General features: G+C 36.7%; 1 protein-coding gene, 1 non-coding gene and 1 pseudogene across 4 annotated transcripts; 2 read left to right on the top strand and 1 right to left on the bottom strand.

Annotated features, from left to right (window-relative positions):
* Positions 1-377: 377 nt before the first annotated feature.
* LOC136208040 (uncharacterized) overlaps positions 378-23,984 on the bottom strand; it is a 133,800-nt pseudogene continuing 110,193 nt past the window's right edge.
* LOC136210097 (small nucleolar RNA R71) lies at positions 3,797-3,903 on the top strand. The gene has a single exon (XR_010677805.1). It is a non-coding gene; the product is annotated as a small nucleolar RNA R71 (small nucleolar RNA).
* LOC136208652 (protein WVD2-like 7) lies at positions 15,803-20,558 on the top strand. Of its 3 annotated transcripts, none has more exons than XM_065999740.1 (10): positions 15,803-16,265; positions 16,351-16,421; positions 16,911-17,768; positions 17,943-18,167; positions 18,274-18,317; positions 18,403-18,489; positions 18,571-18,667; positions 18,760-18,831; positions 19,021-19,131; positions 19,720-20,558. In XM_065999740.1, exons 2-10 carry the CDS (start codon positions 16,380-16,382, stop codon positions 20,116-20,118), a joined length of 1,935 nt encoding a protein of 644 aa, XP_065855812.1. In that variant the 5' UTR covers positions 15,803-16,265; positions 16,351-16,379; the 3' UTR covers positions 20,119-20,558. The 3 variants fall into 3 exon arrangements, with proteins under 3 accessions (XP_065855812.1, XP_065855813.1, XP_065855811.1); XM_065999741.1 differs by having other exon boundaries at positions 18,397-18,489; positions 18,772-18,831; XM_065999739.1 differs by having other exon boundaries at positions 15,805-16,265; positions 18,397-18,489.

The raw sequence follows: 23,984 nt of genomic DNA, 5'->3' as shown, positions 1-23,984 counted from the left end.
AGAAGGAGGAAAAGGACCCATGAAATCAATTCCCCATACGTCGAAGATTTCAACTTCCAATATGTTCGTAAGAGGCATCTCATATTTCCTTCCTATATTCCCTGTTCTTTGACATTTATCACAGCGGGTAATAAATGAACGGACATCTTTAAACAGAGTAGGCCAAAAGAATCCGCATTCAAGTATTCTAGCTGCTGTTTTGCTTACGCTATTATGACCTCCGTAAGCGCTAGCATGACATTCTAATATTATAGAGTCATATTCAAACTCACTAACACATCTCCTAAGTATTCCATCGCCGCATGTTTTGAACAAGAATGGATCTTCCCAAAAATATTTCTTAGCTTCTGAAAAGAATTTCTTCTTTTGCTGAGAAGTCAATCCATCTGGCACAACATATGCAGCTAAGTAATTGGCAATGTCCGCGTACCATGGAGCTATGACACTTTGTACTTGCTTGAGATGTTCATCGGGGAAATCATCTCGAATGCCTGATGTTTCACCGATGGGACCGTTTTCATCCTCAAGTCTTGATAGATGATCGGCGACCAGGTTTTCTACTCCTTTTTTGTCTTTAATCTCAATGTCAAATTCTTGCAATAGTAAAACCCATCTAATAAGATGTGGTTTTGCATCTTTCTTAGCAAATAAATATAGTAAAGCTGCATGATCTATATAAATGATGACTTTAGAACCTAACAAATAAGATCGGAACTTATCACATGCAAAAACTACTGCTAACATTTCTTTTTCAGTTGTGGTGTAATTTAACTGTGCACCGGACAATGTGTGACTCGCATAATATATAACATGAAGTTTCTTATCCTTCCTTTGACCTAATACACATCCTATAGCTAAGTCACTCGCATCACACATAATTTCGAAAGGTAGATTCCAATCGGGTTTCGATATTATAGGTGTACTGACTAAAGCTGTTTTCAGAGTATTGAAAGCTTGTAAACAATCTTTATTAAAATCAAAAGTTGAATCTTTCATAAGCAAATTAGTAAGTGGTTTGGAGATTACAGAAAAGTTCTTTATAAACCTTCTGTAAAAACCTGCATGACCTAAAAATGATCTTACTCCCTTAACAGTGGTTGGTGGGGGTAATTTTTCTATAACTGAAGTCTTTGCTCTGTCCACTTCTAAACCTTTTTCAGATATCTTATGACCTAGAACAATTCCTTCGTCTACCATGAAATGACATTTTTCCCAATTTAATACTAAATTCGTTTCCTCACATCTAGACAATACTTTATCTAAGTTCTGTAAACATGCATCGAAAGAATCTCCATAAACTGAAAAATCATCCATGAAAACTTCCATTATGTCTTCAATGAAGTCATTAAATATTGCTGTCATACATCGTTGAAATGTTGCTAGTGCATTACATAGACCAAAAGGCATTCTCCTATATGCAAATGTTCCGTAAGGACACGTGAAGGTTGTTTTGTCTTGGTCATCCGGGTAAATGTAAATTTGAAAGAATCCGGAATAACCGTCTAGGAAACAATAAAATGCATGACCGGCTATCCTTTCGATCATTTGATTAATGAAAGGTAGAGGAAAATGATCTTTCCTAGTTGCTTTATTTAGGTTCCTATAGTCTATACAAACCCTCCAACCGGTGGTGGTTCGTGTAGGTATCAGTTCACCTTCATCATTTCTTACAACAGTTATGCCTCCTTTTTTGGGTACACAATGGATTGGACTAACCCATTCACTATCCGAGATTGGATAAATGATTCCATTGTCTAAAAGTTTAGTAATCTCATTTTTGACTACTTCTTTCATGTTCGGATTTAAGCGTCTTTGCCTATCCGCTTTAGGTGGCTTATCCTCTTCTAAGTGAATTCTATGCATTATTATACTAGGATTTATTCCTTTTAAGTCTGAAATTTGCCATCCCATACTTCCTATCCTATTTCTAACAACTTCTTTCAATTTTTCTTCTTGATCGTTTGTTAATTTGTTAGAAATAATTATAGGTAGAGAATCGGCTTCGCCTAAGAAAGCGTACCTCAAATGACTGGGTAACTCTTTAAGTTCTAATTTAGGGGGTGTTACAATTGAAGGCGGAACTGGTCCATCTTCTCGAATCAAAGGCTCTGGGTCCTTATCTTCTAATTCCTCACCTATTATAGGTTCAATTATTTCTTCACTCTGAATAACATCATTGACACATTCCTCGACTAAATCAAGTTTCATACAAGCGAATTCCTCCATAGGGTATTTCATCGCTTTGTTCATATTAAACTCGACCTTATCTTCTCCTATCCTTAAAACTACATTCCCTTCCGACACATCTACTAAAGCGCGTCCCGTGTTCATAAACGGTCTACCAAAAATTAAAGGGTAATTTATATCATATGCAAAGTCTAATATAACAAAATCGGTAGGAAAAATAAATTTATCGACTTTGACTAAAACATCTTCAATTATACCATATGGCCTCTTAGTGGTTTGATCCGCTAATTGCAAAACCATATTGGTACGTTTGATATCTTCTTCTAAACCTAACTTGTTAAAAATAGACAATGGCATTAAGTTTATACTTGCTCCTAAATCACAAAGACAACTTGGGAATTCAATATCTCCCAATTTACACGGAATAGTAAAACATCCGGGATCTTTGAGTTTAGTGGGAAAATTACTTGATACTATTGAACTACAGTCTTCAGTTAACGAAATGGATGAAATTCCTTCCCAACTGATTTTCTTCGAAATCAAATCCTTTAAAAACTTACCATAGTTAGGAATTTGTGTGATTGCATCCATAAATGTCAAATTGATGTGCAAATTTTTAAGTTTATCCAAAAACGTTAGAAGTTGTTTATCATAGTCCTTATTTCGGACTTTGTGCGGAAAAGGTGGCTTGGGTACAAAAGTTTTGGTACTTGTGTCAAATGGTGAACTATTTGTGTTTAAGATATCTTCTTTGGACTTTGGTAAATCAGTTCCTGGTAATGTTGCATCTTTGGGCATTTCAGGCCCTTGATAATTTTTTCCTGAACGAAGAGTAATAGCTTTCACCTGCTCTTTCGGATTTTCTTCCGTATGGCTGGGAAGACTTCCCTCTTTTCGGGATGGAATTGATTTAGCAAGTTGACCAATTTGAACCTCCAAATTATGGATGCTAGATGAGTGGTTTTTAATAAGCTGATCGAATTTACTTTCGATCCGTTTAAAACCATCGTCGTGATTACTTATTTTTCCACTGATAGCATCTATAAACTTGTCGATTTTAGAAGATAAAGTGCTAATCGTATCTCTTGACTGATTTTGATAATTAGTGGTACGATTTTGATTAGCACTTGTATTATTGTTATTGTTATCTTTCCAGTTAAAGTTAGGATGATTCCTCCATCCAGCATTATAGGTATTAGAATAAGGATTATTAGTTTGGTTTTGCCCTTGGACAAAATTTACTTGTTCGATCTCACTCATATTTTCGTAATCCACATCCGTTTGGATTGGATTACTATTGGTATCACGTGGTGCCATAAATTTGTCAATTTTGTGCGATAACGCAGAAAATTGGGCTTGTAACATCGCGACTGGATCGAGTTCAACTATACCTTTAACTGATGATGAGGTTGAGGATGATGGTTTTGCCACCGGTATATGTCCACGTTCCGCGGGCCACATACTGTTGTTGATTGCCATTTCCTCCAAAAGTTCTCTCGCTTGGGCTGATGTTTTCTTCATAAATAGCCCTCCCGACATAGCATCTAATGAACCCCTAGTTGTAGGATTTAGTCCATTGTAAAATGTTTGCATTAAAAGTTCAGCGGGTAATTGGTGGTGTGGGCATAAACGTTGAAGTTCTTTAAAACGTTCCCAAGTTTCATAAAGAGTCTCATTATCATTTTGAGAAAAAGATGTTAACTCTTTTATGACTCTTGCGGTTTTTGCTAAAGGGAAATATTTAGATAAAAACGCTTGGGCTAATTGTTCCCAAGTGGAAAAAGTTGCGGCTGGCATAGAAGTTAACCATTCTTTGGCTCGGTCCTTCAAAGTGAAAGGAAAGAGGCGAAGTTTGATTGCTTCTGCAGTCACATCTGGGATTTTAAAAGTATCACAAATTTCAAGGAAATTTGTTAAGTGGGTGTTAGGATTTTCGTTAGGTAACCCGTAAAATGTTACATTATTTTGCAACATATTAAGCAAAGCTGGCTTAATTTCAAATTGATTTGCGGTGATTCTGGGTCTAACGATACTATTGGTCACACCGGCCACACCTGGCCTAGCGTAATCCATAAGTGTTGGTGGGTCTGCCATTTTTTCTGGCTTGGTATATGTTTTTACTGGGGTCTTATTTTTGTTTTTCTTGTTTTTCTTGTTCTTCCTAATGGTTTTCTCAATTTCTGGGTCTATATGGTCTGGTACAATGCCTGAACTTCGAGAACTGCGCATGAACCTGAAATCTTGCACGAACTGAAACTACCTACAAAACAGAATTTGAAAAATAGATAATTTAGTAAATGAAAATTATTAAATTATAAAAGTTAAAATAAGTATGTTTAAACCTAGATTCGAAATAAAACACGAAAAATTTAAAATTTTGTCAAAAATTTTGGCGTTCCCCGGCAACGGCGCCAAAAACTTGTTGAACGATTTCCGCAAGTGCACGGTATACGCTTGTAGTAATAAAAGATATCGAACCCACAGGGAACGCTTTTTAACTAAAACTTTATTTAACTCGGTTTTAATCACGTGTTTAGGATTAATAAAAGAAATACGTTTAATTGATGGAATTGGTTTTGGTAAATTAGGATTAGATAGAAGTATTATATCGAGTTTAGAGAACAGTTCTGTCTTGGGATTTTGATTACAAGACAGATACTTCCGTAATTGGAATAAATAGAAGGTGTAAAACTTATTTTCATAAAGCAAAGAAAACAACTTTAACTTTGTAAAGATTATGGACATGTAACAATATAGCGATTTATTCAATTAAATGGCTTTGAATCGTAGAAATCCCCCTGATGTTGAGGTGATTCCTACCTTAATCAAACTAGTATTTTATGTCTGATAAGCCGCGATCAGCGATCATGTCATCCATAAAAACTAAATCTGTCAAGTGTTCAACAAAGTTCTTATATGAATAAGATGGAATAGAACGTTTTAATAAAAACACCAATTTATCATTTTGAAAATCATTTTGTCAGAACAATATCAAAATAACAATAGTAAGAATATATTGAATAAATAAGTATATCATTAATGAAATGTGAATTTTCACAAGTTAACAGAGAAGTAGAAACTTGGATAGCATTGTAACGAAAACTTTGAGATCCGGGTTGACAATCTTTCTCTCAAACTCCGTAGGTGCGTCAAACCTCATGCGCTTCAGCCGTCAATTCTTCTCGCTGGATCTTCGGAATAGAGACTGCTAGGTCCACTACCAGAATGAAAACTTGTCTCTGATCAACCTTAGAAACTAAACTAATACTGTGTTTATAACTAATCTAATAACAACTTGTGTATAGCAAGTTTGTTTGTAATCTAACTTTCTGATTCTTTTCTGAATCAGAAACTCAACATAATAACTTTCTTCTCTAATTTCTCTAACTTTTTCCCACCTTTTCAATTCTGAAATGGAACACTTATTTATAGTTGTTGAAGGGTTGTAAATGATGGGTCGTGTCCGCTGGTGAAGGATCGGTTTTATCCGAACGAACAGACGCGTTTTTCCGATTTAAAACATGTGTTTTGTGTGTAGAACAGTTCGCTGTCGCGACTGAGATTTCGAAAATCTCAGTCGTGACAGGGGATACAGAGGCGAGTTGAAGACTTCGTCTTTCTCCCGAGCTAGCTTCCGTGCGACTGAGATTATGAAAATCTCAGTCGCGACAGAGAGAATTTTCCCTGTCTCTTGACTGCTTTTCGTCCTCCTTGAGCGTTCTTCTGACTGATATGCATTCTCGGTACGTTTTTTAGGTTTTTCCTCCATTTTAGCTCCGTTTTTGCTCCGTTTTCGCTCCTAATTGGATTTAACCAAATAATTAAGTACCTTGCATCAAATAAGTAAATAAAGACGTAAAAGTATTCTAAATGAATATAATTAGCACGATTTCAATGTAAATTTAACGTATTTATGTATGATATTTTAGGTATATTTTGGGCTTAACATAGAGAATCAGTAAGTGTACCTTTGATCCTAGGAAGCTGGGGTATTTATATAGGTTTCTGTAACCTTCAACATTAATGGGGAAGCAGGTGAAGAGTTGTGCCATTACTCATCTTTGATTGGTATCAATTCTCCATTAATCCCATCATTTATCATTAAAACCCTCAGAGTTGAGGTATTCAAACAGTCAAGTCTGTATTCCCCTTTAATGGCTATTAATTGCCATTTAATTGTATTTATTCCCATTCATGGAGGGTAATAAAGGCGCCTTTTGGTATTCTTGGATCCGTCAAGGCGTATGTACGCTCTCCTTGAGAACAATGGCGGGTCTCCATTACTCGCTCTCATCGGGCGTATCTCGTTATGGCGTATCTCGCCATGGTCCACGTGGTGTGGCATAATGCTAGAAACTCCTTCCTTTTCCTCATTATTTGCATATTCACCCATGCATTAATTATCATTAATTCCACATTAATCATGCATAAATATCTCTTTTAGAAGAAATAATGGTTTGTCATTATCTCTATTAATTTTCCCTTATTCCTTATTCAAGAATAATTTGGGTTGTTATCACACCCGAAGGGATAAAACCCATTGGGTGCAGGTGGATCTTCAAAAAGAAGACTGACATGGATGGAAAGGTTAGCACCTACAAAGCTAGGTTAGTAGCGAAAGGATATCGTCAGAAACAAGGAATTGATTATGACGAAACTTTCTCTCCTGTGGCTATGTCCAAATCAATCAGAATAATGCTTGCTATTGCCGCTCACTACGATTACGAGATTTGGCAAATGGATGTGAAAACAGCTTTCCTAAACGGAAACCTGCTTGAGGATGTATATATGATGCAACCTGAAGGTTTCATATCGAAGGATACAAACAAGGTTTGCAAACTTCAGAGATCCATTTATGGACTCAAGCAAGAATCAAGAAGCTGGAACAAGCGTTTTGACGAAACCATAAAACAATTTGGTTTCGAACAAAATTGCGAAGAAGCTTGCATTTACAAGAAAGCAAGTGGGAGCTCAGTTGCATTTCTGATATTATATGTGGACGATATATTATTAATGGGAAATGACGTAGCTCTACTATAGTCGGTAAAAGTATGGTTATCTGGTAACTTCTCAATGAAAGACCTTGGTGAAGCAGCTTATATACTTGGTATAAAGATCTACAGAGATAGATCAAGAAGACTGCTTGGTCTTTCACAGGCTACATACATCGAAAAGGTGCTAAAGCGGTTTAGCATGCTTGAATCGAAACGAGGTAACTTACCCATGATACATGGAGTAAAGTTAAACAATCATCAATGTCCTAAAACCGATGATGATAAGAAGCGCATGGCTGTAGTCCCGTACGCCAGCGCAATCGGTTCGATTATGTATGCTATGCTATGCACTAGACCTGACGTAGTGTTCGCGTTAAGTATAACGAGTCGTTACCAAGGAAATATGGGAGACGAGCACTGGATTGCCGTAAAAAACATTCTTAAGTACTTGAGAAGAACTAAAGACATGTTCCTAGTGTACGGAGAAGGGGATCTGAAAATAGAAGGATTTTCAGATGCAAGTCATCTCACAGATGAGAATGATTTTAAATCCCAATCAGGATACATGTTTATCTTGAATGGGGGCGCGGTCAGCTGGAAGAGTTCCAAGCAAGGAAGAGTAAATTTCTCTACGACCGAGTCAGAGTATATCGCTGCTGCAGAAGCAGCAAAGGAAGCGGTTTGGATTAGGAAGTTCATTACTTAACTTGGTGTGGTGCCTGACATTGTAAATCCCATTACACTGTACTGTGATAACAATGGAGCTATTGCGCAAGCAAAGGAACCGCGGTCTCATCATGCATCCAAGCATTACCTGAAGCGATACCACATTATAAGAGAAATTGTGGCAAGAGGAGATGTGAGAATAGAAAGAGTACCTACTGAGGACAACGTTGCAGATCCGTTGACAAAGCCCTTAACCCAGAAAGTACATGATCGTCATCTAACTTCTACTGGGATAAGTTATAGAAACAATTGGCTTTAGTCCAAGTGGGAGTACGTTGGGGTTTAGTGTCCTATAGACAATTGTTCTAGGATACGAACTTAATGTAAATGAAGTGTTCTTTATATCGTTTGTTTTAATGAGATATGTTTTCATAACTATATAAAGGCAATCCCTTTTAAGAACTAAATAAAGTCTAAATAAAAGGAAATCCGTAAGTTTGTTTAAAGTGATTATAAAGTGTTCATACAAGTATGAAGTGAGACGAAACTTTATAATAAACTAATAAACTTAAAACCACCCCAAGTCAAGTAATATGTTCAGGATTGACATATCACTGTTGAGACTTGCATGTAGCAATGTCTTCTGTCCCGACAGAAAGCTGATCTCACAAGCTTCATATATACAGATATCTGGACAGTTACATGGATCCAATGAAAAGAAGTTCATTAGGATTGGGGACCCGACTTGAGATAACAGGATGGGTAGATTCATCCTTGTCACCTGTTCATCTCATTGGTATTAATAGGTATAAGTAATCCTCAGACTCAAAGGAATGTTAATTAGTAATTATGGGTTACGGAATGTGACGCTTTGATCCTGTTGTAACACGATCCTTAACAGAGATGACTCTGGGGTGTGAACAGCAGACGTTGGGTATCACAGGAAGTAATTGCAGGATAGTTATACATTGGATTGAGCATTTATCACTCCCGATAAATGGGAGATATGTCCATGGATCGCTTGTGGAAGACTTGACTCTAAATCCTTGCAAGGTGATAGCTTAAGATAGAAATGCAGATTTCTCTTAACCTATCTAATTGGAGTTGACTCGGCCTGTACAAGTAAAACGAACGTCTCGCTATATGTGACTTGACATTATCCATAGTCATAAGATTCAGTTCAAGGATGTAGTTGATAAAGGATCGAATTATACTGTAACTAATACGGAAAGGTTAACGACAGAATCAACCTGTCTTCTTATAGCTCTGGGGGAATGATTACGGACTTGCTAATCACATACTTTGTACATCATTCCGTTATGCAAAGATTAAATATAGTTCTTTGAAAATTAATTTAATAGTTGCATACGGCTAGAAGCGATAAGAACCTAATGGGTCACACATAAGACTTGGAACCCAAAAGAGAGACAGATGTTAATTAATTGATGGAAGCCCAACTGAGCCCAATAAGGCCCAATTATTAAGGGGGGCGAAATTTATGTATTAGTACATAAATAATTAATTTGATTTTATCAATCCTAATTAGATTAGAATTATGAATTAAATTAATAAAAGGATAATTAAATTAGGAGTTTTAATGAGATTAAAATTACTCCTATTATTATCCAATAAGGTTATTATTATTATCTTTTATATTTAGATATATTAATAGATAATAATTAAGAATTCTATTCCGAATTAAATTCTTATTCAGTAACCTAATTCTATCTAACTAGGGATTAGATACAAGAGATTATAAATACTCCCCTACATGCTATTTTCGAAATACCCTAAGGCAAATTAAGAGAGAGAATTTCGACCCCCTTGCTCGAGGACGAGATTTTCTACCGCTTCCTACCGTTCAATTGATTTTCATCTCTTTCTCTTTATCCTTGATCTTGTGTTGATTAATTAGAGACAATCTACTTTGGTTGTTATAAACGGTTGATTCTAACTTGATCTTCCATTGTTTTGTTTTGTGCTCGGGAACTCGAAGTAAGAGTTGTGGGCACTTCGTTTGCAACGGTAGATAGAACTTCTGAAAGGTATTTCTTTTATCCCTCTTTATATGAAATAACGATTAACGGATCTTGGGGTTAATGGAAATAGGTTAAAATTTTTATATTTCCGCTGCTATACGTTAGCCTATTTTTCCTTCAAGAAGTATATCTATCTTCCAACATTACTTCGAATTAGATCATCAACTTCATCAACAGGAAAATCCTAAGAAGATTTGTCATCCCTCACACTATAATCACTTACAACGGCAAATAGTTTGACCGTACCGCTTTCAGAACCTACTGTAGAAACCTATGGATCAAACTCCATTTTTTCTTTATCTTGTACCCCAAGACGAACAGAATGACTAAGGTCACAAATAGAACCATCGTACAAGGCCTCAAGAAAAGGCTGTAAAGGCTCGACTCCGACTAGTTTAAACAGTTATACACTATGTTATAGGCCTATAAGACAACAGTTGGGACAACTACAAGTGCTACGCCCTTCTCACTCATATACAGGATGAAGCCTTCATCCTAGTTGATATATGAGCGGCCAATCCTCATCAAACTTTCTACTCTAAAGAAGACAACGAGACAAACATGAGGCATCAGTTGGATCTTCTTGAAGAAATGAGAGAAAGAGCCCTCATACGCATGGAGGCATACATGCAAAACATCAAGTACGCCTATGAAAATAAATCTAGGCATCGGTAATTCTTCATGGGCGACCTTGTGATGTGCAGCACCGAGGCATCATAATCTAAAAAAGCTAAAGACAAACGAGGGGCATGGTGGGAAGGTCCATGCTAAATAACAGAATGTGTAAACTTGTACACATAAAAGTTGAAAGAGTTGGATGGCATGCCAGTCACTCGAACCTAGAATGCCAACTCACTCAAACGTTATATGAGTAAAGGCCCTATTCAAACCGCCCGACCCTCTCCAAATAAAGATTTTCAATTGTTATTTAAACTTCCTATCTATAAAGATAATCGAAAACAAATAATAAAAATTTCATCATTTTTTTTATCTTTGTTTCAACTTTAATGTGGTTATTAAATTGCCCTTAGATTATATTAAAGGTCAATCATATGCATGCTATAAGGATTTTAATCACAATCTTTAGTCGAAAATACTCTAACAAAACAATATTAGACACATAAATGACTTTTGAACCCTCCGAGGCAAATTTACTTTTATTTGATTAAAAATCCTAGTATAAAGATCAAAGCAAAAACATGGAACATTGTGTCAAAAATTGACAAAATAAACATGCGAATCAAAACTACTTTATATTTATCAAAACATAAAACTTCTTTACATTAACAAAGAACAAAAAAAAAAACAAATCCAAAGATACAAGAAGAGCACAAAAGGAATGTCAATAAAGATTCACCTATGATCCCACACATGACATATGAAGAGAGCCAGAAGGAAAAGACCTCACTCTAAATATGGTAAGAGAAGGGGTACATAGGAGGCTAGCTTTCCAAACGTAACTACACACTCCCATTCGAGATCAAACTCAATGAATGAAGCCATTGTCCCTTGCACAACTTCAATCGGCTGCTTTCTTTCCCTCCTCTCACTCCTTAGTTTGGACTTCCAAAGACGTTGAAAGATGGCCCCGCTCATTCAAGTACCCGTATCAGGGACAATCTTGGAAAAAACTAGAAGCTCTGCCCAAAAATTAGCAAAGCCTAGGAAATACAAAGTGAAAATCCTCCCAGAATGTCCACAACACTACTCATAAGAGGAAATCAACGTCCTAACTCAACATGTTGGGCATCAATACCCAACAAAACCACGGTGAACAATGTTCACCTAACAAAGAGAGGAAGATATGAGATCCACATATTGATGAGAATGGAAATTAGAGTCCAAACTTGGGATCTCATAACACTCAATTAAAGCTTCCCGATGGACCCATTACCCGAGCAAGAGCCAAGCAGTTTGAAGAGGAGCTTCAAACATATATGGTCCAAGTGATGGACATCGCGGATAAAAACGGAGTTTCTGAAATTAATGGTCCATTAATCGTCATATCTCTTTCAAGTTGCATGGGATGTGAATACGGAGGTCAATTGGAGCATTCAGGTTCACATGAGAATGTTCGAGATTGATTGGCTTTGTTCTCAAGGATTTAACAACAATTTCAGAAGTTTTCCTAAAGCGTGGGCACAGCTTAGACGACTTTGGCCTCTGTTTCTCCATAACAAAAATGGCATGGAAATTGACATGGGCACGGCTTAGACGATTTTGGCTTCTGTTTCTCCATAACAAAAGTGGCGTGAAATTGACGTGGGCACGACTTAAGCGATTTTGGCTTCTGCCCAATTATCAACAAATGGAAGTGGAACGTGGTTTTATCATTTTAATTACTCCTATGCCAACAACAATTAGTTTTGTTTTATTTAATAATTAGGTAAGTTACCAATATACCCTTAACTTCCTATTTTATTCCTTATTTTTGTAAGGACCATTACGTCCGACTATAGCTAAATAGAATTAGGTATTTATAGCTTTCTCTTGGATTGTAATCGGCAGACATCGATTATCATTGAAATTAAAGTTCGGAATTTCTTCTCTTGAGATTCAAGCGAGGGTTTCTCTTGTGTTCTTTGGAGCACTACAACTGAACAATTTGGAATCGAATCCTTGTTAGTTAGACTAGGGATTGGGTCTTTGCAACTTTGTTTTGCAGGGGTTTTCTTCCGTCTCAATTTATCATTCGGGTTTTATTCTTGGTTGTTGGAGATTGGAATTGGGTCTTTGCAACTCCGTTTTACAAAGGTTCTTTTCTATCCAACCCTGATTCGTTAGCTTTCTTGGGGATCAAATCTAGTTGTTGGGTTTTCGAGGCACCGTTCCTCGTGGGTTCGCATCACATATATCATCAAGAAATAATTGGGATCTCCATAAGATCAATATGAAATATCGCTCATTAGGAGAATCAAAATTACTTGCGAAATCACCATAAAGAAGAAGAACGAGAACTAGTAAGAAGGCAAAGTAAGATGAATGGGGAATGGAAGAAATGCACCTAACACCCTCCTCCTTTTATATTGTTCAATTATAAGAATCTAAAGGCACCATCATTACTAATAAGTAATGCTTGAAGAACATTAACAACCCCCGGTGCGCCCTTTAAAAATGCAAAGTCGTGAGATGGATAACCGTCAATTTGAAAGACGTCCAACAGTACAGAAAAAACATGCTCTAAGAGTTTCATTTTATGAGCAAACTAAGCGACATGCAAATCAATCGTTAGGAGCTCGTGTAACCTCCTTATCAGTCATTCATTTCTCAAAAAACCTAAAAATTATCAAACGTCAACCCCCCTCCATCAACTTATCAGGAATCAACAAGTCAAATGCTTCCCAAAGCCAATAATTTCTCATCCTAAAGAACAATAAGTTAGACCCTGGGGGCATATGATATCAAGCAAATATAAACTCGCCATGTGGCACTTACGAAACCCGAACAAGCAACCGAGGAAAGATATCACGTGGTGCCATCATAACAAAACTGGTCAATACGATTCCGTATTGGGGACCTGGATCAGAAAGTCTCAAAAGACCTAGTTAATGATCTAACTGTTACAACAATCACGCCTAATCATGTGAATCACGGGTCTAGTGGGCTTAAAGGATATCAGGTCCTGATATCCAAACATACATTTACCTATTAACGTGTGACACGTAGCATATCCCGCTACTAAACTTATAATTGTCTTTTATAGTTTGATCACAGTATAAATAGAGTAAACGTATCTCAATGTACACTTACTTCATTTTTTATTCATTACGCATACATCTTAGCATTGATTTACTGTTGTGTTCATCCTCAAGTCTTACCTCAAACTAACTTAGGCATCAACGTGGGTTAGCGGTCAACAACCCACCCTTTTAATGTTATTTCTGACTAATTACAGATCTTCAAATAGACTTATATAATTCAACCACATCAAGGTGTATATATATAATATTTAAAATATTAATTACTATTAAAAAATTGTTTTTATTTTATATTTTGATAAATATCATAGTTTTTTTTTATTTAATCCTTTTAATATTAATAAACTAATTGCCAAACTTATATTCTCACTTCAAATCCACCATTTAGATCAAAAAAAAAAAACTAATTGCCATTTAAATTTTAAATACACTCAAAAACATCTAATGAACTGTACAATATAATTGTACACATCTATGATTGATTTTAAAAACCTATTGCTATTGTATATTTATAGTTGGTTTATTCGGATCTGCTGTACACAAATTTTTTAACGAGTCATTTTTGACAGATGAGGCGTCATACAAAATGAACTCACGCATTTTTTTATAGCATGCACATACCACCTTATTTTGTCAAAGATGACAGATCGATGACAGATCGACGATTTTATGAAAATGGTCTGAATGAGCCAATTATAAGTATACGATAGGTTTTTAAAATCAATTATAATTATATAATTTGTTTTTAAAACTATATAGATATGTGATAGATTATTTTAAAGTTCAAGATGTTAAACAGTGAAAGTTGCTTTAAAATTTTAAGGGTGTAAATATACATTAATCCTAATATTTTAATAAGTGGGCGACTATATACCGCACTAAAATTCCGGTTCACCGCCCTGTATTGACCTTTTTGCCCTTCTCATTATTTCAAACATAAGTTTTGAAATTCCAAATCCTCTCAACATCTTTTCCATTCTAAAAAAAACCGACCAAAAACGAGATGGCACGAAGAGGAGGCATCGGCAAAGGATACATGGGTATTACGGTAAGTATTTCCATAAAAAAAATTATCAAAATCGTGAGTAATCGGGCCGAAATTCGGGATTAAAATCCCAGAATTTCGCCTAGGCGGGCGCCGGAATCCATCTCCGCCTACGGTGGAACGCATGAACTATGCGTTCCACCGTAGGTGGAGATGCATAGTGTCGAGCGATCCACCTTAGGGTGGATCGCACGGCGCACGCGCTCCACCGTAAGGCGGAGCGCGCGGCGTATGCGATCCACCTTAGGGTGGATCGCTCGACGTACGCGTTCCACTTAAGGTGGAACGCGTACAACGCATGCGCTCCACCTTATGGTGGGGCGCATGCGCCACCCGTTTGGCCTAAGGGCAGGTGGTGTAAACCACCCGCCCAGGCCAAAAAGGGGCAAATTTTGAATTTTTTTAAAAAAAAATTGCACGGACCGGGCGTAGGCAAACCCGAACGTATAGAAAAAAAAAATTATGTTAAATTGAATATACCATAGGTGGAAACGGGCAGCGCGTACTGCCCGTTCCAAAGGTGGAACGGGTGGCGCGTACCACCCGTTCCATGGGTGGAGCGGGTGGCGATTACCACCCGTTCCTTAGGCCGATCGGGTAGTTCATCCGATCGGTCTAAGGAACGGGTGGTAATCGCCACCCGCCCAGGCAAAATTCGAATAAAAAAAAATAAAAAAATGATTAATAACGTTTTTAATTCTCGTAATATTACCTCGTGTTCGAACTCATTGTCTTCGGGAATGTTTTGATCCATTTTTTTCAAATCCGGGATTTGTGCTCGGGAGAGAAAACTAGAGAGAGTTTTTAAGGTTTTAGGGGGGAAAAAAGTGGCAAGGGTAAAATGGTCAAAACAGTGCGGTGAAACGGAAATTAAGGGCGGTATTTAGCAATACCCTTGAATAATCCTGTTAATTATGATGACATTATTGGACGGTACGTGCTATCTTTTAGATTAGATTTAAAATAAGCCCGGGTAAATTGAATCAACGCTGATAACAGAAAGCGCAATAGTTTCAGCTGAAACAAAAGTAAAGAGTTAGGCAAGTTACACGTGGCATAACACCCGTCCTCCTCCCATCGAATGCGGCCGTTTCTTTCAGACAACGGCGTTAACGATCGTGTAGACCGACCGACGGAGAGATAAAAAAGAGTAAAGTAAAGAAGAAGAGAATTACAGTTCTGAATTCATTGATTGTCAGTCAGATCAAAACACAAATGTGATATAGAATAGAGTTGAGCATCTTTCTCTAAATTAATAATATTTCTGAAAACTATCCCATTTTTATTAGATTCACATCACACATTTTAATACTTCAAAACAGTACACACCACCTATTACAGCAAAAAAAAAAAAAAAAAAAAAAAAAAAAAAGTCTTTTTCGTTTCCTTGGATGAAAGAGATCTCTAGTGTGTGTGTGAGATCTGTAATGTTGTGGTTAGCGTTTGGCATTTTACTCTTTTAGCAAGCGATTCCTTTCATCTAATCCTATCTCAAACCGTTTCTTTTCTTTTTTCTGTCTCGCTTTCTCTGTGTCTCTATCTTCATAAAATTGCCTACTGTTTCTTTCAGAGAGGTATTACTGATGGAGACCTTCTTCAGATCTCCGTGCGCCCTTCATCATTGTGTTTGAGATAGGTAGTTATGGTCAATTATGACTTTGCTTTTTCCTTTTCTATGGATTCTATTATCGTTTCAATGATGGTGTTCTTATGTTTTGCAGGTGATTAGGACTGCTTCATTTGGGAAATTATGGCGGGAGAATTTGAAGAACCCTTTAGCGTTAGCTTTAAGGTATGATTACTAATACTATCACTGTTGCTTTTGTGTTTTTTGCTTGCGGTTCTGATTTCTTACTCGAGTATCTCACTTTAGTGAATTAGGATGTTTATATTAGTTTGGTCCCGCTCTCTCGCTATAGTATAATACTTTATAATACAAGTTTATATACTTTTCTGTGATTTTGATATGGAAACGTTTTCTTCTTTAACTCTTGTCATAATTGCACTGAGATTTGCTCAACTTGTGCTTGTGTTTCTGTTTCTGATTCAATAATTTTCTTGCAACAAATCTCCCTTGGTCTAGATTTATGTTTAATTTTTGAATTAAATGGATCTTTGACCGAAATTATGTTCAAGTTTTTGGATTTCCAGCCTTGAGATTTATATGTGATCAAGAAGTAGATTTTCTTCCTGAAATATCTTGTAATTATTAACACAAAATCTGGCACTGCAATGAAAAACATCCAATTTCCAGTCTAACATCTGGTCCTTTGCTGGGCAGTCGGATTCTTTGCACTCAGGTTCTATATCGTTTGGAAGATTTGAAAGCGAAGACTTGTCTTGGGAAAGGAGGTCGTCCTTCTCTCATAATAAGTACCTCGAAGAGGTTGAGAAATGCTCGAAACCAGGATCTGTTATTGAGAAGAAAGCTTATTTTGAAGCCCATTTTAAGAAAAGGGGTATGCGCCCACCAGGTGCTTTCGACAGCCAAAATGGGAAAGAAGATCAGAGTGAAAACGGTTCCTCTGAAAATGTCAGCCACAAAGAAGAAGAAGAAGGAGAAGAGGATAACATGAATGAGAGTAGCAACAATTATGCACAGTTCGATGATGGTGTGCTTACAGAATTTAAATGTGGACATGCAAGAGGTCAATTTGAAGAAGAAGAAGCGGATAACATGAACGAGAGTAGCAACAATTATGCACAGTTCGATGATGGTGTGCTTGCAGAATTTAAATGTGGATATGCAAGTGGTCAATTTGATCACTTCAACAATAGCACTCAATATGCTGATTTTGATGAGAGCCTTGAAGGTTCAGAATATTGCGGAGAATACGAAGGGATGGAATGTGAAAGAGAAGATCATAGTGTTCTAACTGCTGAATCTCAGATGGATGCTGCTTCAGACGATGCTAATGTCATGGTAGGTGTCCTTGGAAACATGAAACCTCAGGAAGTGCATCAATCTGAGACTGGGTCCGATAGTAGTGACAGACAAGATATAGAAACCGAAGAGAAGCTTAATGACACTGGTGTTACTGTGGACAACATATCAAGGCCTATTGATCCTTCTCCTAGAAATGAAACAACTGAAATTGATGAAATTACAGGGTCACATCAGCAAAATCACCCTCCAAAGGTTAGTACTAACATGTTAGTAAACTGAAGGGCATATTTATATATTAAAGAAAAGGAAAAGAAAAATGACCATTTCAAAGCACAGAAAAATAGTAATCTGATAATGTCTGGTGTTAAAAAATTGTATATTGGTGTTTTTAATTGTAATTTGTACACTTATCTTTTTCTTATCCAGCTGGAAGTTCCTTCAGAGAGTAAATCTATCAACCCGAGATTGAAGTCTCCAGTTAATGCTAGTCAAGTTCAGAAAACAATTAGCAATAATGATATATCAAAAACTGCTGTGAAGAAGCAGAATAGAAGGGAAAGAGAGAGTTCACAAAGAAAGAAATCTGAAAAGCAGTCACCACAAGCTGCTGTTCCAACAAGGCATTCGCTGCTTAGAACTCCTAAAGGAGAGGTCAGCTAGTCCGAGGCAATGTTTTTAGATGTGTCTAATATCACAAGTCACTTCTTGTTCTTATAAAGCTTTATTTTTTGGAATTTGCTTGTTCTTTTGTGCTCAGGATGCTGAAACTTCTAATTCAAGATTAGGTCTTGCAAATAAAAGGTACTCCCTATCTTGCATGTTCTAAATATATGCATAATATATGGGGTAGCATTCCCTAAAATGAACTCTGCTTCTGTAGTTTCAGTGGAAAAGAACAAATAAAGAAAGTAGCTAAATCTCAACCTTCTGGATCAAAGAAAATTGAACCAGGAGTACATAGGAGTCCAAACAGGTTTGTATGGTCGCGGTTATGTTTATACAATAATATGGCGATTGAAAGTCGAAATTTAATTGTGGAGAGATAATGTTGCAGATTTAAGCAGACAGTTAGCAACCCTAAGCCAGACACAAGGACAAGTACTTCAGGTTTTAGTTTCAGAAGTGATGAACGAGCAGAAAGGAGGAAACAGGCAAGGGAACGATTTTCAAATGTGACTTTTCAGAAGTTAATAATTCGGAATTTACATACTTACTCTTTCTTCTTGTGATTGACCTGATATAGTTTTATATGAAGTTAGAAGAAAAAATGCATGCTAAGGAGGCTGAGATTAATCAAATCCAAGCAAAAACACAGGTACGTGAAAATTGAATCTTCTGATGCATTTTATTTTTCATCCTTAGTAGGAGTGATAAGATATAATGTTGGGGTATCATGTTTCATGTAGATGTTAAAACTTATAAAAAGTAGTCCCAAAATTACTAATGTTCTTATCAAAACTCCATTCAATAATTTCGTTGGGATCAAAATGAATTGTCATTATAGGAAAAGACAGATGCTGAGATTAAACAATTCCGGAAAAGCCTTAACTTCAAAGCAACACCTATGCCCTCTTTCTATCATGGTGCTGCCTCCCCAGTCTGCAATGGAAACAAGGTAACTAGCAGTTCTGTTGCTTGGTTTTGCTATATAACATTTTCCCAGTATAGTTAATTTATAATTTCAATTATTACTTGTTTCAAGATTAGGTGCTTAAATGATTATATTGGTTGGTAGGTCAACTACTTTGTTCTTTCATGTGATGTGAAGTGTAAAGACATACTTATAAACAAGCTTGAATCATCCATAGTTGGTCTTTTTTCACTATAAGCATACTTCTTCTGCCCACCTATAAATGCTGCATTTTTTATATAAAATTTTGATAATTAACATTAAACCATCACATAAGCCTTTTACGCAAATGGTTTATCTCAGAAATGAGATAATTGGCATCTATGGTAATGAAAAGAACAGACAAGTGAAATAATGAATAGCAAACATATTTGGTTTAATGTTTCTCTAATCACCTTTTATTGTGGATCAAGTGTGCAAATTTATGTAAATTTTGAATGAGAATCACTGATTAAATGCAAATCCATAATGGCTACTAGTAAAATGTGAATTAAAGAAGCTTCCAGGAAAGATGTAATGAAAGATATGCTTGTGTATCAAAGGATTGGCACATAATTTGTTATTTTGTTTTAGGTTACATCATCTAAAGGCAAACCTGCTAAAACACAGCAGAAGTCGACAAGTATGGGAAATGGAGCTTCTACAAGATTGCAATTTCTTTCCAAAGCAAAACATAATCGTGCGGTAGCTGGAGAAACTGCTGTTTGTCATTCCACAGAGCCTTCTGAAGCCGGTGAACCTCAACCAAGAAACAGCATAGCAAATGCAGAAGCTGTAAATGGTGTCACTAGCAAGGAGGCAGAGAAGGCTACTAATTTGCAGAGATATCGAGCATCAGAGAATGGTAGAATTTCAAAAAACCACAGGGTTGAGGGGAAGCCAAAAACAAGAGACCACAGGAATAGCAGAGAAATGGTGAGGAAAAGCATTGAAGGTGTTGGAATGGGTCGTGTAGCCGTGGGTGTAGCATGATGAACTTAGTTGTGTTGTCCATTTGCTGAAAGATGCTATTGCAATAGCTTGTGATTATGGTGTCTCCAAGTCTGTGAGGACACTAGGAATGGTGGGGCACGACGTGAGGCAAATTCTCTCCCATATTGCAACAGAGTACATGAAGAATATGGCATTTCGCTACCGGAGTTGCATTTGTGGAATAATGTAGGCTGAATAGGTAATAATGGTGGTGGCTTGATGTCACAAAGCTCTTCTATTTGCAGGTAATCTCGTAGACAAACATAAGTTAATGTTTAAGGTAGCATGCCTTATAAGCAGATAATAAAGGCATTATGTGTCTATATTGTGAACATTGTCAAACATGTGATTCTAGTAAAAAAGGAGGCAATTTTTTATATGTAAAAATGATGTGATTGAGTTGAATTTCATAAATAATACCCAGGTAACTGTTGTCACCACCATTCACAACTGCATACACTTGCTAATTGTTCAGATATGAAATGTTGATGTTCTTTTTCACTATCATTATTCTGCAAACAGTTTGCTCAGAAATTTGTTTATGGGAGACCTTGAACTGAATAAGACAAGTGTTTTAGGGTCCGTTCCGTTTGTTTTTCGAAATCTTGACTAATAGTGATGTTAAGGATTGAAAAGGTGTTAGAATCTCAGCCTAAACTTGGTTGTTGTGTAACTCTGAAACTGGGCCATCTTTGAAAAGAGTAACTTGTGAATAATGGGGTCTTGTTCTTTGGTGTGACCGACACTGAGCTAGCTGCTTGAAGATCCCAACTGGGACCTTTCTTGTTTTTCCTCCAAAAACTGAAGGCATGGTTGACTAACAAAATTGCCATTTATGTATTGCAAGTCATATGTAGTTCAAAAACATGTTTACTCGTAACATGAATCCATACTGCCTTTATCCATAGTATCCTTTATTATAAATTCTCAAACCATATGTTGTATTGTAAATTGCACAAACCATAGAATTGTATTTATAAATTTTTGCAAATTTTTAAACTATATATTTATATTTTCAAATTAGATAAACCAGGTATATACTGTAACCTAAAAATTAAGTCATACAAAAATGTTAGCATATTAGAAAAAATAAAATGATAGTTAGACTTTCCTATAAAGATTCAGAGTAATTTTGCATCGTAAAAAGGAAAAAAATTATGTAGAAATAATTAGAGCTTTTAAGAAAGATTTCGCAGCAGGGAAAAAGGAGTGCTTTTAAGTCGGTGGATCATCATCAAATCAAAGCATAAGTTCAAAATAGAGGCGAAAATGAGCTTATAAATAATACAGCTAATCATGTGTGTTTTGTGCGTATACATAGTTGGTCTCCTTCACCTTTATTTTCAGGCTTTTTGTGTAGTGACACTGAAGTAAAATACAAGTATGCAGCTACACTCATATTTGCAATGAATTGCTACCGACATCACACAATTCATCATAATAGACATGGAACAATAAAATGATCACGCACATTCCTATCCGTGTCCGACGTTGTGATTTGCAAAATCACATAAAATCATAGGTGCTGCTGTTACAACCGTTTCTGGTTGACAATAAGCATGGATCTCTAGCGCTGCTGTTACAACCGTTTCTGGTTGACAATAAGCATGGATCTCTGCTCTCATCTAGGATATACAATCCAATTCTCCTATAAATAGAAGATATACAATACACTAAAAATACTTAATTTTAGATTGTTACTATATGTATTTTGTAACAACTCTTTCTCTCACTTTATCAATTTTAATTTCTTTCTTTGGACAATAAAGTGAGAAGCACGTAGCTGTTGAAATAAAGCAGGTGGGAAACACGCAGCTTGGAAGCAAGTGGAAATCTGGGACAAAGTAGAAATAATATCAAATAAAGTTTTTATAAAATGTTGTTTCAGTCCTCTTTTATTAATTAATAACTTCTTTTACCCTATAAAATTTTGAAGTAACAATCGGTTCTAGTGGGATATTATTTTAGTTTCTTATTGATCCTATGTGGCACGTAATTTGTTACAAACTTTGCAATATACCACTAAAGATGCTCTTAGACATCGTAGTGGGGTCACCGATCCCCAGACTCTCATTGGTATTTTTTTTGTCTTATTTAGGGCATTCAAAGGTCCAATCAAGCTCAACTTAGATTGTATCACATCAAATGGTCCAGCGAATGCCGATCTATAAGATTGATGTAATGACTCAGCTAAACAACTTTGTGATTTCGACATCCTTTAACATTCCTTCGATCAACTCAACCATAAAGGAATAGAGCACTTGTGGATGCGAATGATAACTCGCTAGATCCTCTTCAAGTTACACTAAAGTTCAACTAGCGAATGAAGGCCTATTTAGGTCCTTCGATCTAGGGCTAATGAAGTTTATAGATAAAATTACCAAGTAGATGCTCTATAACATGGGCTCAGTCTAAGAATCCATGGACATGCTTAGAGCCGAACATGCCACAGAGATGGCAACAGTAAGAGCAGGATTAAAGAAGGCAGGGGAAGTAAACAAGCTTCCAGATAGGCAAGATCTCATCGCTTATTTTACCGTCGTCCGTGCTTGTTCGTGAAAGAGGACATGCCTTAAAATTCTTATCAGGTGACACTAAAGGAAAATTAAGGGGATGAGAATCTATCCCTTGCCACCAGAGGTGTGATATGGGTATTTTACCCCTATCTTTTAGCGTGATTTACAGGTTGATTTTGGATAAAATAAATAAGTTTAATTATAAAAATAAAGTGTTCTTGATAAAATAAAGAAATAAAAATAAATCTCGTACTTTCAGTTAATTTTCCATGCTTTTGATTAGTTTAGGAAATAAAAACGTCAAGCTAACTCGGCTCGCAAGATTTGTATTTCAGGTACGAGCAAGGAGCAAAAATCTACTCAAATACGCGGGGCGTATAATCCTGTACGCGGGGCGTGAAACATGTGTCAGCAATAATTGCCTTATCCGTATGAGCCATGTGGAATTGACTCAGCATACGCGGGCCACTCTACGCGGGGCGTATGACACATGTCGGTAATAATTGGCCTAATCCTGAAAGTCAGACTGCACTGTCTCCCTGAGTCAACTCTTCGTACGTGGGGCGTATAACCATACACGCGAGGCGTACCAAGCAATTCTTCAATGATAAAAACTCATAGACTCTTTTACGCGAGGCGTACTTCAGCTATGCATGGCGTAAAAGCCCCAATTCAAGCAATAAAACTTCAGAGACTCAAACACGCGGGGCGTACTTTAGCTACGCAGGGCGTGCTTGAGACAACAAGACAACAAACTGGTCCACATGCAGGAGATTTCTGACAGAATGGGCATATACGCAGGGCGTGCCTCACCTTACGCGGGGCGTATCATGGGATTTCTGCACCAAATAATGTTGCTCCATACTTGTACCTTATGAAGTTACAATTCTACCCCTAGCTTGATGTATAAATAAGAGTGACTAGCACTCATTTAGATACCTGCTACCTCTACATACCTTACCTTACCTTGAACTTAGTTACATTTTGCTTCTTCTAGATAGTTGTTGTATAGTTTTGGTTTGAGATTCAGTTTATGTAATAAAAACTCTCCCACCTCGAGAGCTTGTTCGGTTATTCCGGCGTTCCATCAACGTTCCGCTCCATCATTCATCACCAAGCTCGAGAGTTCCACCCCCAAGTCCTAAGAGACGGCCTTGAGTCCGGTTGGCTAGTTCCGAGGGCCGATTCTTCCCTCTTCGCTTGCTAATTAGCTTGCACTCTTCCTATGTACTAGGCTTGGTTGTATCCTTCATTTATGCTTTCCACATTTATAATATATGATTTGCAATTTCCGTTTCTATATACGTGTTGATGTTTATTACTTGTTTTGATACTCGTAATTGACTATTG

The sequence above is a fragment of the Euphorbia lathyris genome, chromosome 10, assembly GCF_963576675.1.
Source record: "Euphorbia lathyris chromosome 10, ddEupLath1.1, whole genome shotgun sequence".
Taxonomy (NCBI): Eukaryota; Viridiplantae; Streptophyta; class Magnoliopsida; order Malpighiales; family Euphorbiaceae; genus Euphorbia; species Euphorbia lathyris.
Note: the sequence above shows the minus strand (reverse complement) of the source record. Positions and strands in the feature narration are given on the sequence as shown.